This window comes from Ambystoma mexicanum, chromosome 12 (assembly GCF_040938575.1).
Source record: "Ambystoma mexicanum isolate Mex_15411 chromosome 12, UKY_AmexF1_1, whole genome shotgun sequence".
Taxonomy (NCBI): domain Eukaryota; kingdom Metazoa; phylum Chordata; class Amphibia; order Caudata; family Ambystomatidae; genus Ambystoma; species Ambystoma mexicanum.
Window position 1 is genome coordinate 632,626,187 of NC_090936.1, and position 20,426 is coordinate 632,646,612.

Consider the following 20,426-nt stretch of genomic DNA (forward strand, 5'->3'; position numbering starts at 1 on the left):
ATTCACCCCTGACGACTCACTCCCTACTCTTTGACTACCCCTCTCACTCACACACCTTATACACACAATCACCTTCTCTGCAAATCACCTCTACACTCCTTTGCACCATCCTTCCTTGTTTAGGTTTCTTATTCTTACATCGCCCCTCTTCAACCTGCACAGGTCTTCCCCTTCTGGTTCCTCTGGTAGGGGGCAGTGGCAGAGCCAGAAGGGAAGGGGATGCACCTACACCTTGATTTTAAACTGTAATTTTATTGTGACAGATTCCTTATCCAACCCACCTGAATTTGATTGCGGTGAAAAGTCCTATATGATGGCAACCAAAGTTCAAGTTCATGAAAACCTTTAAGTAAAAAGATTAATTCCAAATTGTGTAATAACTAACACTTTGTAGGTTGGAGATGAGGAATGGCAGGCTTCACACTCCCATTCTAGCACATGTGACTTGTTGGATCTAATGGGCACAAAGTCTCAAACAACTTTGATTTCCCAAGGAGGGGGAGTCGTACCACATCCCTAAAACCATTTCTTGGGAATGAAACAATTTTGATGGAAAAAAATAGATTCAGCTGGAACAGAACAAGACAAAAACAATCTGAGACCATCAGATCACACATCCAGTAATTGTTGTGGCACCCGAGCGTAAGCTTAACAGGGAAATGGTGTCCTTTGAAGGCTCTCACCTTTGATTGAGTTTATGAACCATGTCATCAGGACCCAAACCGGACGACCAATAAAAAAGTTTTGGTCTCAAAGGAACCTGTCATTTGATTGAGAGACATTCAAACAAAGGTGTAATTAATTTCAGAAACAACCAGATCATAGAACTCACCATCAGATCCATCAGTGGACAGACTGACGTTTGAGGGGAAGGGTTGAAAAATCATCAACCTTCTCCCCAATAACTGACAAGTGACTCTCCACTGAATCAGATTCAAGGTCAACCAATGAATAAATAAGGAACAAAAATCAGTATTTTACCATTCTAAAGAACGGGGAGCAGGAATTCTTCCCCATTCACATCAATGGATTTGAAGATCATGTACTCGCCAATGTCTGTCAAACTAATGAAAAGAGCTTTCTTAGTGAAAAATATTTCAGAAAGGTGTAAAAATATAAGAGCATTCCCTCATTTAGTCTTCTCACAAATGGGAAATTGGTCTGAATGCCTGAGATTTGAAGCATCTGGTTCCCAACAGATCTAGGTTGATGATTACAGTGGGAACCAAAACCATAAATCAGAATTGCTGGGTGCGAGAAATAGGATTTTTGATTTCTAGGATGGCATTGATATACTCCATTGATCTGCAATACATTTTAAGTGCAATTATAACAAAGTCTGGACCAGAACTGGTGGTAACCCAATGGACTTCAGCAATATAAAGAAATCAGCACTACACAATGCTGTTGAAGGGCAAGAAAAAAGTTGCTGTCCTTGGAAATACCAGACAATTGACACTACTTTCAAATTAAAGAAAGGACAAACATGGTCTATTGAAGAGAGGTTTGTTAGTTTGAATAATGTGCTTTAGCACCAAGCACTATTGCTACTTTGGTACCATGTGTGGACCTTTGAGTTGCTCCCCTTCAAACATTGGTTGACAATAATGATCCTCAAAGTATCATTATACGTAAAAACACCTTTCTTGGAATGCCTATTGATTTACAATTTGTTATGATGGATCTAACATTCAATTATTGGTGGTCCCTATGCCTTTAGGGAACAGCTCATGTTACATGTGACACTTTGGAAGATTAAATTATATTCTGAGTTGCAAGCAACTATCTTGATACCAAGGAGCCATCCCTCCATCCAGGTAAGCAACATTAACTAAGATCTTTCCACCCAACTCCAGGATACATGTGAGATTGCTACCCCAGAGGTTTTCGTTGGATTCCTTCAGATAATCAAACATCATATTGGTATGGTTTATGTCTGTGAGACTGATAAGCAGAGACAACAGAAGAGAGGTGTATTTGTATTTTGAAGGCACGCCCCTAAATGTTCACGCCAGAAAAAAATACAACCCACTAGGGAAAAAAGGCCAAGAAATTCTTGCAAGGATAACAAGTTTTAATCACACAAAAAATAGGTAAGCCAGCAAACATCTCTGATGCCTGAGAATGTTCTCCCGAAAAACAGTACAAGCAGAAGGCTATAAGGAAACACATTGCCACTAATTACATCACATATACAATAAAAACCTGCGTGGCTGATTGGTGAGACACTATACATGAGCGGACTGCTCCATAGGGGATACCAGCTGACCCCACATGATGAAAGACGGACGGACGGGGCTGCTATTGGTCCCAGCCCTGTCCATCCATCTTTCATGACGTAGGGTCAACTGGGCTCATCATCTCCAAGGAAGGAAGGTCACGTTCCTTATTAGTTACTATTATAAGACAATGCAATTCTATCATTATATAACCAAGTTTCACAACATGACACGTCTGTGGCTTTGATAATTGTGTGCTTGTCATTAAAGTGATTCAATTATAAGGACTCATTTTTCTTTTGGAATATCCTTACATATCATTTATGGATGGATGGATGCATGTATGCACGTTTGAATAAGCAATGGTATTTCTGTAATCTATGGTTTGTTGTCATTAGCAAGACCAAAAAGAGGCAGCTTTTATTATGAGGATGTATACTATTTCATGACAACCTAGATGTATTTGTAGTATTTTAATGACATCCCCTATTTTGAGGTTCGGACCACCTGCATTTACATGAAGGTCTTCTTTTGAAATAATAACACAAACATTCTAATCCAAAGCAGTAGCTTCCTTATCCAAGACTGCAGGGAGGGATTGTATCGCAGGCATCATTAAACTGTTGTTATTCTTATCCGTTAAAGGACCCGGTTTGAATTGGTTGTAGGCACTCGATTTCAGGGTGGGCTGTTAAATTGCCCTGGGGTGAGTGTCATCCAATCAAATGTATTGACTTGAGACATTGTCCTTAAACTATGATGAAATCAGCTAGAAGCAGCGTAAATGCTGGATGGGTGAGTGGGTGAAGAGTTCAGTCTTGAAAAGAAAATGTGGGGCAGATCACTTTCCTCTGAAGGCGCCTCCTTCTGGAACAGCCACACTGCCTCTCTCAAAATTGAGTCGGGCCACCTGAAGTTCCATAAGCATCTCAAAACCTTCCTTTTCTCCTCTGCTTTCTCCCCTCCCTCCCCCGCTGACCTACCTGTCTGCTGCACCAACTGGTTGCTTGGTTAACCTGAGAGTCTCACTGGGTACCTGGCTCCTCTTGGCCGGTCTCCCCGAACTGCTTCTGGGCCTGTCACACACTAGGGGCTGTATCTGTAGCGGCAGTCCACAGGCTCCTTTCACTTACCCAGAGCCACGCTGCCATGGCTGCACTTCTAAGAGCAATGCTTCTCTGATTGCACATCCCCTCCACCCACTGCCTTTCCCCGTCCCCCTTCCCCTGCAATTTGTGTTACTGCACTTGCACAATCTGAATGACACAAGGCCTAGTAAGATCGTTTGTCTTGTCCTCCCTCCGTACCCTCCCTTGTCTTGTCGCACTTAGAAACACATGCGTACAGGCGCATTATAAATTACTTATATCATGTAGACTAACTGGAAGCGTGGAGACATTGCAAAATCTTTCCATAGAATGAAATGCTTTAAATGTGATTACATCGTCTCGGGAGGATAGCTCAGGGGAAACGTGCTCGCCTTGGGAACAAGAAGACACGCAGCAACACAGGTTCGATCCCCGGTCCACGCTTAGAAACCTCTGCTTATTAAGCCCGTTATAAAAAACCTATCACATCCTATATCAGCTAGAATCAGCTTAAGTGCAGGTTCAGAGGGGACATCTGCGTCTTGGAAGGAGCATATAGATTATGTAGAGTAACTGGAAATGTGGGGAAATTGCGATATCTTGCTATAGAATAGAACACTTTAAACACAGTGAGACTCCACTCTATTCAGAATTGGCTGCAATAGAAGAGAGTCTAAAGTCAGGGCAATTTGTATTTGCTTTCTAAAGGTTCTTAGGGCAACGCTTTAACTTTGGCAGGTCTCCAGTTTTGGCCATGCATACAAAACTGGCTAACCAATTGGAGCAGAAATACTGAACTTTAGAATATGTTAATTAAATCATGTCTTTAAGTAAACTGTATACGCCCAACATTACTTTTATGAAGTAAAGTAAAACACACAATTGCATAGATGTGTACATGTTTGAAATTGATGATGATAAATGTACGATGACTAATTATAAGATGAAGTTATTTAGTATTTTTTTTTTTTAGGTGAATGTTATATGAAGGTGTTTGTTTAGTATAGAAGGGTTGTTTGTAAACCTTATTAATTCTATAAAAGAAAATAAGAAGGAAGGGTGCTTCAAGTATTCATGTTTCATTTTTCATCCTCTCCCAATCAGAGTACAAGAGGGTCTTCTCTGACTACCGTTTAGGAAAGACAGAGTGAATCAAATGGCAACTAAGGCCGAACAAAAAGCAGCCAGCACATGTCATAGAGCTGCCAGACACGCAGGGCTCAAGTAGAGGGTACACGCAGGGGACGCAGTCCACCCACTCTATACAGAGGGTGGACTCAGCCCCCCCAGCTAAAAGAGAAACATTGGATGTCCTCATTGAATGTATGAATTAAAGCCGACCTCGGGGATCAAACTGCAGTCGTCAGGCTTGCAGGCTGGACACTTCACCACTGCATTATATAACCCAATGAAAAATAAACAACTAAAGGTGAAATATCCCATTTCGGAACTGCAAGTCACAGGGAAAACATTTGTATTGGTTCTTGGAGTTTACAACATGCACGCCTTTTAACGTTTTCAAAAACACTTTTAGAAGAAAATATCCTGTCTTGGTTTTGTGTGTGTGTTGATTTTATGAAAGGCAAATGCTATTCGTCCTGTTCAATTTGGGTGGTTATGCAAAGCCAATTTATTGAAATGTGAATATTTCACCTTGATATGCTAATTTCTGGTCACTTCACATCCCATTGCGTTTGTTGATGAGTCCCCCCAATTTAATTTTTCGGACTTGACCCCTGCTGCCACGCCATAGGCAAATATACGTCATAGGCGTATACTAAACTACAACCGACTATGCTGTCAAATTTCATTAGACTACAACCAGAACAGTGTGTATGTCACGCTGGTTTAATACTTTGTTGTCAGATAGAAACGTACCTGGCTGAGGATCCGTGTAGTCCACAGTGTAGCCTTCCAGTTGCATTAGTTCCTGGGGCTCTGATTTCTTTTCTCTGTAGCTGCACATTGCAAAGGTGTACTGGCTAACCTGCCAAGGAAAAGCATTGGAAACCGGTTACACCATTGCTGGAACTAATAATCCACTCCCATTTCCAGAAAATAAAAGGTTTTATTAAAGCTCATTGATTGAGGTTCGACCATTTATTTTTAAGTCGTGGAAACACTTTACCATACATTAGACCAATGAAAACTGCAGGGATTGAAGAATTACTTGGAAAAACACGATGTCGTATTAAATAGAATTAGTTATTGTGAGGATGAAAATGCATTGTGTTGTGTCCGTTGATTTTAGCCTTACACAACACCAATTTAGACCTAATCTAGGAGCACGAAATGTTTGCACTGCACCCACACCGATCCATTTCCGTGCTGTGTTTCTCTGCAGCACTTCTGGGCAATACTGCAGTGCCTCACAAAGAGGCAGGGTAACTGCTGTTACCATCAGCAGGCCCGGCGAGGGGCAGCCCAACCTCTCCCCCTCTCTGCTCCTCTCCTCCCCCCAAGTCAAAGAGACACGCAGTCTGTACAACACAATGCTGAGGAAGGGTGAGGTGTGAGCAATCACCTCACCTTTCCTTCATGCAGCAAGGTGCTAAGCACCTAAGGAAACCAACAGGCAGGCAGGGATCAGGTTCAAAGACCTGCCCCCCTAGGGGGGCAGATAGTCGGCTATCCGGCCGGGGGCTGAAACATAACAGGGCTCCCCTGGGTCTTATAAATATAGAGCAGCATGCTCTGAGAAAACACAATCAGTTTGTGGATCCTGAACGGGGACCCAAACACACAGGAGGTGCACTGTTTACTCAGTGCCTTCCAAACCTTTGCTTCTTTAGCCTCTTAAAAGTTTGTTGCATTTCACCGCATCTTTTTCCCTTTGAACCTGTTCAACTGAACACGACAAGCAAGCAGCGAACATTGACTAAGAAAACAAGTCTCCCAGGAAGAATCGCAAAAGTAACAAGAATCCAATTACCTGAGCAGAGCATAGGAAATCCTGCAGCGTAGCTCAGCGTAGTCAGCGACTTCGAGTATACATCTATTTCAAGGTAAGCTGCCATGCCGGTCGCCGTACGAGCGCATTACAAACTTTGTTTTCCTATGCGAGTGGGATAAAGTAAACATCCGCAGTCAGCCGCTCCCCCGGCAGACGCGGGGCACGCGCTGCCCGGCTAATCTTTCACAAAGTGAACACAAGAACCTGGGGGGGTGGGGGAGTGGGAAAATCAACAATTTTACGGCTAAAGAAACCTCAGAAACAGCCCCAGAGAGGGCTTTTTATTTGTCAGACTAGCATGCATTATATATACAGCGACATGCATTATTTTGCTGAACTAAATCGAATTTATTAGCCAGTCTCTGTGACACAGTCAGTAAGTGTCACAACTCATACCTGAAAGGTTGGAGGTTTGAACCAATCCTCCAGCTCCAACATTCTAAACGTGTTGGGAAAAATAAGTACAATTTCTATATGACAACACTAGACACTAGACACTTTTCCAGCATCAGAAACCGCAACCGGGGGCCTTTCAACTGTATAAATGTAAATAACAACTGTTACAAGCAAACAGGAGCAGAGAGCTCAATATTTGACAACTGTGCAGAGATTGCTGACACAGCAGGGAAAACTCATTGGGACTTATCTTTCCAACGAAACAGGTAAAAAGAAAACATGGGTGAGGGAGAATATGTATGGCCTACCAAGGGATGGGATAACCATGCCACTCATCCAAGATGACGTCACTACACCATCAAGGAGACAGAAAGTGATGGATGTCCCCAAAAAAGGTAACAAAAAACTGGCATAATTGTGCGAGAACATGTCTGAAATGCAGCAGTTATTGCGGGAAATGAGGGAGAAACAATTACCTCAAACAGGGCAACAAGGGCCAACAAACCACAACATACCTTTAGAACCGATCATATTGATGACCCCCCCACACCAGCAACAATCCAAGCTATACCAACACCAGCCACAGCACACCACAAGTGCCGGCAGCACCAACAACTGCCCCCAAAGTTGCACCAATGGCCACCACGGGAGACCCATCAGGACCTTTAAAGGCATGGTCAACTCCCAATACAGTTATAGTAGGACAAACGGGGCAGAGCAACAGCAATTCAACAGATATAGCAATGACCTGCAATGCCCAATTAGATTTAAAAATCAAATCTTTCCAGACTGAAATACTGAATAGATATAAAAGATGCCTAGCATGGAATATTGATGTCACAATCAAAGAAGGCATATTGGCCAAGGAATTCATAGAAATCTTTTCATTAATTGAAGCCCAACGCAAAGGAAAAGATGTGTTTAGGGACCCTAAAAAGATAGAAGAGAAAGCCAGAAACGCCCAGGTAGAACAGAACTGGGACAACTGGCTTCAAGCTTTCGCCATTTTGGCAACAATCTATAAGGAGAAAGTTCCTCATGATGGGAGAAAAATATGGGCCTTCATGGATAAAATAAGAGAGGTGAAAGTAGCACAGAAAGGGAAGACCTGGCTAGCATACAACATCAGATTTAGGAGAAGCATGTCAGAGAGGCCAGCCATAGAACGGGACGAGGTCCAAAATGATTTGTACATGTTAAATGCTGAGCCCCCTGTGGAGGAAGAGGCCTCCCAGAACCCCTCCAATAATACCAAAAACACAGGTCCCAGAAATAACGATAATGAGAAGCATAAAAAGGGAGAACCGCCCTTTTGTAAGAACCAGTCATGGGCGGCTAAGTCTAATATCCAAAAGGCATAACAAAAACCATAGTTCAAAAGCCAACACTCCATGCAGGAATTTTGGAAAAAAACAATGCTCTTAGGGTAAAGAATGCTGGTACAAACGCAGCAAGCAACTGCACCAGACTGCCAGCCAAAAACCCAAAAGACTAGTGCCAACCACGTTTTTCAAACCCAGATTTGGCGCCAGGTAGAACACCGATCAACCCAAACAATTTTAGAGAGGTGCTATTGAACTACCCAGACAGAGAAACCAGCGAGACTATCTGGCAGGGTTTCTCCAAGGGTTTTGTCATTCCATTTCAGGGCACAGGGTCACAAAACATCCCACTAAACCTAAAATTAGCCAGGGACAACCCCCAGATAGTGGAGAGCAAAATCAAGAAAGAACTGCTTTTAGGTAGGATCGGTGGACCCTGGGACCACATGCCCCTCAAAGAATACATAATATCACCACTAGGCCTGGTTCCCAAAAAAGAGCCTGGAAAAATGAGACTAATCCACCATCTATCCTATCCCAAAGGCCAATCCCTTAATGACAACATTCCACACACGGAATCCGCTGTATCCTACACACACTTCCAGGAGGCAGTAAGACTCATACAGGAATGTGGCAGGAATGCCCTGTTGGGCAAACTAGACATCAAATCTGCTTTCAGACTATTGCCAGTCCACCCAGACTCCCAGCAATGGTTAGGTTTTACTTTTAACAACAAATTCTATGTAGACAGATGCCTCCCAATGGGGTGTGCAGTATCCTGCGCCCTATTCAAGCAATTCAGCTTCTTTTTTCAATGGTCTTTCCAAAAACAGAGACCAGGAACCAAAGTAGTACACTACCTAGATGATTTTATGGTAATGGGCCCAGCAAACTCAGAAGAATGCAATGGGGAACTGGCGAAATTAGAAGGCATGGCTACACACTGGGGCATACCTCTAGCACAAGAAAAAACGACCAAAACAGCCACCAACATAACTTTTTCTGGGCATTGAAATCGACTCGGCACAAGGACTATGCAGGATCCCGAAAATAAAAATTGCAGAAGTCTTGGAGAAGATACAAGCCCTGATAACAAAAGACAAAGGCACAGTTAAAGAATTTCAATCTTTAGCAGGCAGACTCAATTTCGCTGCCAGAATAATCCCTCAAGGGAGGGTATTTTCCAGAAGCCTGGAACTAAAAATCAAATCATTTACCAAACCCCACCTACACATCCGACTAGGTGCAGAGGTGATGCAAGACCTGGACATTTGGAGGAATTTCCTAAAAAACTTCAACGGGACCTCACTTTGGCGAACGCCTTTGAATACATGGACAAAAAGGGTCCTTTTTACCGATTCAGCCAGGAGCAGGGGGTTTGGACCCATACTAGACACAGAATGGGTGGCAGGACACTGGCGCAACTCATGGCAACAGGAAGGGTGGACAAAAAACATCATCCTCCTAGAAATGTTTCCCATCTGGCTAACATTATACATCTGGGGAAGGCAGCTTGCTAACACGGAACTCTTGGTCTGGTGCGACAACATGGCAGTAGTAGGCTCCATAAACAGAAGGTCTACCAAATGCCCATTAGTGCTAAGAGTCCTACGAGCCATCACAGCAGTCACATTACAAGAAAACATTGTGGTCAAAGCTAAGCACATTGCTGGGGCAGATAACATTGCAGATGCCTTATCTCGGATTCCGGGAGCTAGCGTCGCACGCCCGGGAACAGATGACGCCAATACCGGCGGAATGCTGCCAAATAATGGGAAAACAAAAATAACGGCATCAACGCCAGCGCCAAAGAGCCCAGGCTGGGATGCACAACATGAACCAAGCATCTCAAATACGGGTGCCAATAATATAACGGCATCAACGCCAGTGCAAGAGAGCCATGGCCGGGATGTCCAACAAGAACCAGGCACCTCAAAGACGGGTGCCAACACCTCCCTAGGCTTCCTCACAGAGATGGCAGGGAAAGCGCTGGTAAGCACCACCGCAGCACAGTACAGTAAGTGCTTCCAAACAGTTTTTAAACCCACAGGTATAAAATAACGATTAAAGACAGATATTTTTGACAATGGGCACATGAACGAGGCTTTACGAGAGATTGGGCTAAAAGACACCTAGTTGCAGTCTCATATTTCTCAAAAATACGGGGTGATTCTGACCCCACCCAAAGTGCCCTAATTTCTTATGCATTGAAAGGCTGGGGCAGAATAGAAGGCCCCCAGGTAGACACCCGCCGCCCCCTTGATTTCAACAAACTGGTACAAATCGCAAACCAGCTGGAAGCCATATGTTGGCATCCATACGAGATCCTATTGTTCAGAACAGCTTTCTTCCTGGCATACTTCAGGGCTTTCCGGGTGGGAGAGCTCATTGCTTCCAGCACCAAGGACACCAATGGGCTGGGCGTCATGGAAGTCAGTGTCAGACAGGAGAGCGTCAGCATAGAAATTCAACAATCAAAAACTGGGGCAAAAAGAACCATCAACATTTGTTGCATAGATGAGGCAGTAAACTGCCCGGTGTGTATTACCAACCTCTACTATACACAAAGACCCAAGGTTGGGGGGAGGTTTTTGATCCACAAGGACGCCTCGGCACTAAGCCTCTACCAATTCAAAGGGGTGCTGATGAAAGCAATCAACAATGCAGGATGGGACCCCCAGGGGCTTTGGCACCCATTCCTTCAGAATAGGTGCTGCCACCTCAGCATGGCAAGGAAGTTTAGCTCCCCAACAACTAAAAAACATAGGGGGCTGGATATTAGATTGTTACAAAAGATACATCAGACCGCAATTAATGTAGCCAGCCACCCTCACCCTTTCTTTCTCCCCCCTTCATGCAAAAACACCAGGCGAAGGGAAGACCACTCTTCAATCAGCATGGTTAGTCGGCCACTCTTATCTTCAGGACGGGCCGATGGGCAGAGGAGACCAAAGAAAGGCCACCTTTCAGGAACACCATTTCCTCATGGTGGGGCTACAGGGGCCTACGATGGGCAGAAATCCACGAAACATTAGCAGAACTGGTCGCATACAGAGACCCGCCAGAATTTCTGATCATACACCTAGGGGGCAATGACCTAGTATCCTTTGGGAGGAGAAAGTTACTTGAGGACATGTGCTCATCCCTTGCAGGTATCTCACATAATTGGAAAGGAATGGAAAGACACTTCTCAGCCATCCTACCCAGAAAGAAATGGCAAGGGGCCAACTGCTACAAATCTGTAGACATTTCCAGATGGAAAATCAACAGGGGGCTAGAAAAATGTTGTACAGCAAGAGGACTGGGCTTCATAAAGCACCGAGCCATTACACAGGGTGACACGGACCTTTTTCACAAAGACGGCACCCACCTATCAATCAAGGGAATGGAACATTTCTTTTGAGAAAATACAGCAACTCTAGCCTCCAGGGGTTGTCAATAGGAGATAGTTTTGGGGGAATGCGGTCAGCCGTCAACCTGCCCACGTGTGGCGGCACGGGCCAGAGGGGGTAACTCCAAGACCTGGTGCCGAAAAGTATTGTTATTATCAATTATATGTGATTATTGTTATTTGCAAAACCATATCTGTACAATAAAACCTACGGCCTTTTATTGCCAACACTTGACAAACAATGTGTGAGATAAATTATTCTGGGTGAGGGTATGGGATCGGCAATTTATAAATATGCATGCATATGGGTTCAGCAGTTATAGTCAATGCTGCAGTACCTCACAAAGAGAGGCAGGGTAACTGCTGTTACCATCAGCAGGCCCAGAAAGGGGCAGCCCAACCTCTCCCCCTCTCTGCTCCTCTCCTCCCCCCAAGTCGAAGAGACACGCAGTCTGTACAACACAATGCTGAGGAAGGGTGAGGTGTGAGCAATCACCTCACCCTTTCTTCATGCAGCAAGGTCCTAAGCACCTAAGGAAACCAACAGGCAGGCAGGGATCAGGTTCAAAGACCTGCCCCCCACGGGGGGCCAGATAGTCGGCTATCCGGCCAGGGGCTGAGACATAACGGCCCCCACTACTATACAGATCAAAGACCCGGGGCTCCCCTGGGTCTTATAAATACAGAGCAGCATGCTTTGAGAAAACACAATCAGTTTGTGGACCCTGAACGTAGACCCAAACACACAGGAGGTGCGCTGTTTACTCAGTGCCTTCCAAACCTTTGCTTCTTTACCACAAAACCCTCCCACCCTACAAATAAGGGAGAACAACAAAGGAAAAGAAGTACAGGGCACAGTACAGTGCCCACAACAAGTCGTGGCACATGAGAAGGCGGGCACGGGCCGGAGGGGGTAACCCCAAGACCCGGTGCCCAAAAGTACTGTTATTATCTATGATATGGAATTATTGTTATTTGCATAATCATATCTGTACAATAAAACCTACAGCCTTTTATTGCCAACACTTGACAAACAATGTGTGAGACAAATTATTCTGGGTGAGGGTATGGGATCAGTAATTTATAAATATGCATGCATATGGGTTCAGCAGTTAATTTTGCAGCAAGGTGAAAGATGGTTCAGGTGTCCTTCAATCTACGGTTAAAGGCTGTACCGCAGTATATGCAATGGGTAAAATATGGTGGCAGCTTTGCTTTAGGTGCTCCATGAAGGTGTGACCTTGATTGCATGTTGTTTATCTGAATAAAACCTATAGCAGAATATAATGACCTAATGTGTATTTACACCAAGCCAGCCGGGTGATAGTTCTTGTACTGACTGTGCATTGGTGTAGAAACAGGGGTAGGAGGGTGGAGGCATGAGGCTGGAGGAGGGACGGTGAAAGAGAGGGGAGAGCAAGAGTCATGACCCCTTCTCACATGGGCATCATGGTAAACCCTGTAATGGTTGTTCTGCCTACCATATGCATGCGGGACTCTGCTTCAAATAAGCCATCTCAGAAGTCCTAAGCAACAATGTGGGTACAGATATAGGGGCTTTTGTGCATCGCCTCCCCTGACAAGAAGGGAAAACAATCTCAAGCAATATCTCATGGCAGGAAATTAATTTAAAGTTTGATTGACCCCTTTAAAAAAGAAAAAACTCAGATTCCAGTTTTATCTTTTTTTCAATTTGATTTTTAATTTATTGAATGGGTTTACAGTTATGGACGTTTTTATTCAACCTAGGAAAATGTCACTTCCTATGATGGAACAGAATCAAAGGTCATGTGATGTCACATCCTGTCCCGTTATGCCATCAAGGGGCCTGAATGATAATGGTAATGTTTATTTTTAAAGCGCCTATACAAAAGGCAAGTGTTTCAAGGTGCTCAAAGAGGAAGGGGACATGGAAGAAAAACAACAGTCATTCACAGCCCTTGAGTTTATGAATGATAACCGGTCTGCCAGCAGAGTAAGTACATATAATACAGTTGACAGTGTAGATAGCAACAAATAGGTTTGACGATGATTCTGCAGTTTGTCCAAGAGCGCAGAGGTGCCACCATGCAGGGACGGAGACAGGTAAGGAAAGATAAGACGATCTTCAACGCATGGGACATTCAGATCGTGCAAGTGCACAGACGGTGTAGGAGAGGGGAGGGGGAGCAGGACAAGTGCAGGGGGGGAATCCAGATGCGCCCAGTTGGTCAGAAACTGGGTAAATTCAGAGAGATGCCATTCTCAGTGTGTAATTGACCGAGTGCAGTAGCAATGAGGTAAATGCAGGCCCTGAGGCAAGTGCTGGAGGACTGGCGAAGGTGCTGGGGAACTGTGAAACTATGAGGTACTCCCGGCTGCCAGTCGGCATGCTGTGTGGAAAGGAGGGAGATAGGGATAGAGCAGAGAGAGAGGTCAGCAGGTTAGAGGGAGAGAGAAGGAAGAGGAGAAGAGGAATGTCTTAAGGAGTTTCCAGAATTTAAGGAGAGCAGGCTCAAGACCAAAGGCGGCAGGGAGGCTATTCCAGAGGGGGGCCCCCGATGAGGATAAACATCGCCCACCAAATCTCTGCTTAGAGAAACGGCTTACTCGCAGAAGGTTGGAGGTAGATGAGCAGAGGGCTCGGGAGGGACAGTATTTAGGAAGGCATTGATGAAGATAGGTGGGTCCGAGGCCCCAGAAAGCCTTGTGGACAATACAGTGTGTCTTGAACTTGATCCTTGCAGCCACAGGGAGCGAATGGAGAGATTTCAGCACCGGAGAGATGCGGCCCAGTGCTTGAGGCCAAGGAAAAGTCTTGCTTATCGGTTGTAAAACTACTTTAGCTACACTATAATATTGGTGAAATTACACCAGTGTCCCTACCAGACACAGGGATTGATAAAGGCTAGTAGGAGGGGATATAGGGTGTAGTGAATTGAATACATCATAGACTGACATCTGTATACCTTACAAGGAAAACTAATATCACAGTGGCACCAGAGATGGAATATGCGGTGTTATACATAAACATACCACAGAGTGAGAAAAATACTGTGTATACCTGAGATGTACGAGCTCATTGCTCAATACAATACAGATTGAAATCATACTTAAGCCTTGTAGAACAGGGAGAGGATCATTATCTCGGACTAATGCCTGCTCCTCAAGTTATTGCCAGAAGAGAATAGGAGGGGATAAGCCAGGGAAGGACATTATCCTGCAAGAATCATCACTCCCAAATTTATAAGGCTATTACATTAACATTTTACGGTAAAGTCAATGAAATCGTTGATGCAATGTCAATTTTTAGGCTGCTACTCAAGTCAGAATATGTTAAATGTGGCAAATAACACAGATTATTGATGGCATACCAAGCATTCTGATTGGTTGGAAGAAAACCAACAATGACGTATATGTGGTAATATGGATATTTCATTCTTTTTTCACATTGCAAATTTGCATTTGTCTTATGCTAACATGCATATGCTACATTAGGAGATTAATGCATCAATTATTTTATTACAATCTATATGTCCTTCTCATGGCAGACCTTTGTAGGCTGTCTTTTCATGGGTCATCAGACGTTTAAGCATCCTGACTGGAGCTTTTCTATCTCTGTACTGTTTATTTTTTTATTTGTTTTCATTGTTTATGGTAAAAACATACCTTTACAATAACATTTAATCAAAATAACCTTTTCAATACAAATTCATCATCACTAAAATCAGTATCACAAAAAAAAGAAAAAGAGCAATCATCATTTAACTAACAAATAATACAATTTCAGAAATGTAAAACCCCTGATTATTCAAATTTAAACATTTCACAAAATGTAAGACTGCAGATATCACAGATATCAAATGGCCATTTAGTATATAAACCCACAATGTATCTGCATCAATTCAAGCAGTATTATAACAAAAATGTCAACAACATCTCTTAAAATTCTATTCTGGGCAATCAACCAGGAGACGTCTCAATGATTCAACTGTATTCACATTTGTACAAAATCTACAAAAAAATCAAATCACTACTTCAGATATGTCTTCTAACTAAAACATCTCTGGTTAATAAAATATTGAGGCAACATCTTAGAAATTGCTCTCTGGCCTTTCGATTTGGAAATAGTCACATATATCCAGGCAACACACCAACCTTTTTATGATCATAAGCTAAATGACAATGATTTATACCTGTGCATTTTTTCAACTGTTTTCCTTCAGTCATCCATGAATAGTGCTTTTTTAATACTCATCAAATTATCACTTGGTAAAGTAAAACCTACATCTTCTAGGATCTTATTACAATACTTAACATAAGAAGACATGGTGCTATTCGTGGCCATATTCAGAATATGTCCCATGTCTTCATAAGGTGTATTTTTTACAGGACAAAATAGACCATAAATAAAATATGGGACTATCCATTGTGCTCTACAAAGTATAGATTGCAAGCCCATTTCATAGCGAATAAATGCAATCAGAGCACAATTTGGTAAATTGAAAACTCGCCTCCATATCAGGGCCTCTAAACTCAAATTTTTCCATCATCCATAGAGGCATTATTTCACAACCATATAGCAATTTAGGAATAACTCTCCCCTAATGGTACTTAATAATGGTGAGATTGTGCCATATTTTTATATTCATTTGTGTACTCAAACGCTCTGCTTTCTCTCTCATATACTCCATATTTTTGTGCTTGATGGGTTGCAAAATATAGGAAGACCCAAGTATATCAGCCTGTCAGTACTCATTTTCCTTTTGTGTTCCAGCTGACACAAACAACCAACGGACTTTATTTCTCATAAAACTAATCATCTTCGACTTGGTCATATTGATGCTAAGTATATTTTTCTCTGCATATAAAAAGAAAGCATTTAGCAATCCTTGAAGGCCACTTGCTGCACAATGAAAAAGCATAATGCCATCAGCATACGCCATACAACAGTATTTATGAATGCCTATTTTTGGTGATGCGAAAGTAGCTAAAATAATTTCTTCTTCTAAATCGGAAAGATAAAGATTGAAATGACATTGAGCCTGTAGGCAACCCTGTCTTAAGCCTGTGTCTGTGGCAATTTCTTTTGATAACATACCTTTACCATTCAGTCAAATTCTAATATTTGTTTCACCCTGCAATTTTACCAAGCATTTTAGAAGCCGGTGAGAGGTACCCCATTTCTCAAGTTTACATAAAAGAAATTGCGATTAACTGAATCATAATCAGCAAACAGGGACATCATTTCACCAAAATGTCAGGGGTAGCAGAAGTGACATCCCACGACCCTTGAACTCTGATGACATAACAGGAAGTAATGCCATTTGACCCCACCCCGAAGTGACATCACAGGAAGCGATGGAACACGACCTTTCACCCCTTGACAAAACAGGAAGTGGCATCGCATAGCATTGTTTCTAAGTACACTTAAAAAAAATATGGTTACGATATCATTGTAAAGTATACATTTATACAAGAATGGATCACCATATGTATCATTACTATCAGCACGTATAGGCCCATATTACCAAATTACTGTGAATGTAAGTAGAGGCTCAAGGCCAAACGATCATGATGTGTTATTATGTAGCACCTATGCTTAAGTGCTTCATATAGAACAAAGATACATACAATTTCACCCAATCTGTGTTGGTAGTATTTTATCAACCTTAGCAGGATGAAAGGCTGAGTTGATCTTGCCGGGAGTCAAACCTACAACCTGCAGATCACACAATCATTGCAGCAGCGAGCACTCAAACAAATCAGCTATCTTACCGGCTATAGCTATCAGAAAACAAGCCACTCCAGAAACAAAGAGCCACATGCTGCTGGCCTCAGCCCAGGATCCTCAGTTTAATTTGAAGGAACCCTAAATAGCGTCCCGCAGTCAAACCTATTGATGCAATGAACACACATCCATATTTCATTGACCATCCCAGATCTTGCAACATTCTCAGCATAAAACCATTCATAGTCATGCTCTCTGCCCTTCTAAATCCCACCTGAAACTTTTTTAATCTACCGCTTTCAGTAGCCCACGTCTCTAAATATTGTAATACTGAAGAAGATATTTTTTGGTCTGCATCCATCAGCATCAAAGCCTATAGTTGACCGGAACTAAACAGTTGCCATTCTTATATATGGGCAGAACATAAGAGCTCGGCCATGAGCTAGGTATGCAATCAGATGCGAGAAGATGTGAACAGAATATGACCAAAATGTTAGTCCATAGACCTGGTGCTAACTTGATAATCATGTTACTTAAACTATTCAGTCCTGTGCTTTAGATGAGTCTGCTCTATTAATAGCTTGATGAATCAATTCATAACACTGGTGCTATCATGACTATTCCTACAACAAAACGTTAACGTATAGTTAATACCAGTATTTATTTTACAAACTGACTCAAAGTGGGCATTTCAAGTTTCCTCTGATATGGGGTTCTTCTGGATTACTGCTTGAGAGTTATTTACTCCATTCAGAGCCTGCCAAAAATGTGCAGTGGTTTTTTGGCCCAACAACTTCATCATACTTTATGCATCCTTCTGACACATAATGCTTCAATGGCTCAGAAGCCAAAGCTTATAATTCTTGTTTTCCTCATGTACCAACTTCTTATCTTTAAAATCAATATTTCTTCGCTTTATCGGACAAATGGTTGCTCTAAGTATTTGTTTACACTCAACCAATGTGCGACGCAGTGTGAGATCTTGTATCATCATTGCTTTTGCTTGCAGCCCTCATTCTTTGGAATATATCGTCCAGGTAGCAATGAAAGGCAGCCCCACTGAATGTATGAAGTTTCCAAACATAGCAAGTTGAATTCCAGTCCTTATTAAGTTGACCAGTAAAATCAATCATTTGTGTGCTAGAGAGTCTAATTTTGTTCTTACCCGGTTAACTATTAGATGCTCGCTTAGCATATTTAGCCTTTTACCCAGAGGTAAATCAAAACCTGCTGTCAGAATGTTGGGTCACTTAACAGCATTTCCACTATTTTAAAACTCTTGCTAAATTCAAACAACCTATAGCCCACAGATATATAGTCCAAATTTGAAGATATGAAGCCATTTTTTCATGTTTTCTGTTTTACCGTAACAACGTCTTCTGTTACTTGAGCGCTCTGAGGCCTATAGGTGTAGCACTATATAAGAAATACATTATTATTATCCACCCTTGATTTATTTAGCATTCTAAAACCCAGAGATTTTGACCTATAACTCAATTCCATTCTTAATTGTCTTATTTACATTCCATTCCATTGTCATCTCCTCCTCCTTCTCCCAACATTTACATTCTATACTTGTGGAGTTAAGGTCACCTGTAATAATCATAAAACCTTCCCTATAAGATTTTTAGCAAATGTGTATAAACTCCTCCAATTTACTCAGAAAATCCTTTAAGACCCAGATACGCTTGTTCCAGTAAATTTGGTAATCAGACATTTTTTACTGATTATTCCAAGTTTCATATCAATTGTGGCAAAACATGCTCCATTCTGAATCATGCCCTCAGTGATTACTTTATTTGAGAGTTTTGATTTAATTGCAATTAATAGGCCACCACCTGCTGCCTTTTTCAGCTGCTTTGAAGCAAAGGCGATACCCATTCAGCAGCGGTCATCTAGTCAAACAGGATTCTTGAATTAGAATTATATTGTGTTTTTAAAAGGCTCTACAGAGGGCAGTATTGTTGAATGCATTACTATTCTCTCTTGAGTTCCAGCACATTAAATTCAGCAAATATGGGCATATGCTGTTGTCAAAGCCTCGATGTTGGGGACTTGTTATTGATGGCCACTGCCATCCATGACCAGTCCTCTAACATATTTTTATTTTCCATAATGTGAGAAGTAGAGTTAATCCTTCTTTCTCTTTCCAAGTTTTTATATTAAAAATGGTTATTTCTGAGGGATAAGGGTCATGTATCCTGTACAGGAAGATGGTGGCTTTTTTCCATGCCACCTTCTCCAAACCCCCTTTCTCATCCGCAGAAATCAAAACATCTAGCTGCTCTAAGGAGTAAGCTTGGCTAAAAATGAGGCTAACTACAATGCCCAACACAATTTCTATTGATACTAAATTCACTCTATCGTCATACATAAACACCACAAATCAATAACCTGCCACGTTATAAGACTTAATTCCGGGATTTCAGCAAATAGAGCAAGGATATTTTTCCCATTTAATGGGAAATATCAATCATCTTTCCCCACATATTCCGACCTCAATTTATTTCTAGATTGCTTCTTTTGAACAGTATTCCTACATGACATTTCCTTTGTATACCTCTCCTTCCTTCAACTTGAAGGATTCCATTTTGGGGCCTTTAATATAATATACTCTGAACGAGCTGCTCTGAAGAAGCACTTGGTTTTATTATGTGTGGGGGCGTATCACTTGGCCACCTTCCGGCACACTCATCGCAGTCTTCCTCCTCCAGAAGCACAACTTTGTCATTAGTACCAATATATGGACCTCTTAGTTTAATATTCTTTGTGGGAGGGGATCCCCCACATATCTATTCTTACAGCGGTATTGGAACAAGAGGGCAATTTATCAAAATATTCATACCCCCTTTTTTCTCAGACCACTAACTTCTCTCCATTCTTCTTGACCATTTGTCTCTCACTCTCGTTAGCATCAATAGGGGGTACTCTCACTTCTTGTATTTTCTTCATTGAATAGTCAAACTCCTTTTGCTGATCATACTGTTTTTTCTTTTTAGAATAGACACTAAATCCTTTTCATGCCTGTCACCAAGTTTCTGTACTTCTTGCACTATTTCCTCATTATGAGAGTCCATAGATGTTTTTGTCGACACACAATTATCCACAGTTGAATCAATCTTTTTAGTAAGCAATGCCTCTTCTTGAGGCAACATTCCACCAATTATCGAAAGATTGCTGAAAAAAGTATTGAAGCATTACTATTATACTTTACAATTTTTAGGAGCTTAGTTTTTTCCGTTTGCTTTTTGGCCTTATTCTCAGGCATTTTACCTTTCTAAAACATTGTAAGAACCTTTATTTGTGTATAAAAAAAATTCAATAACTGCCAGAATAGTAATGCTATT

The 20,426-nt window shown here is 42.1% G+C and overlaps 1 protein-coding gene across 5 annotated transcripts in view; it reads right to left on the minus strand.

Moving 5' to 3' along the window:
* CADPS2 (calcium dependent secretion activator 2) overlaps positions 1 to 20,426 on the minus strand; it is a 2,822,196-nt gene that overhangs the window by 1,877,108 nt on the left and 924,662 nt on the right. For all 5 annotated transcript variants that reach the window (XM_069629098.1, XM_069629097.1, XM_069629096.1 and 2 more), the window contains one exon: positions 5,186 to 5,294. In XM_069629098.1, the coding sequence (XP_069485199.1) occupies positions 5,186 to 5,294 (109 nt within the window). The remainder of the gene's footprint in view (positions 1 to 5,185; positions 5,295 to 20,426) is intronic.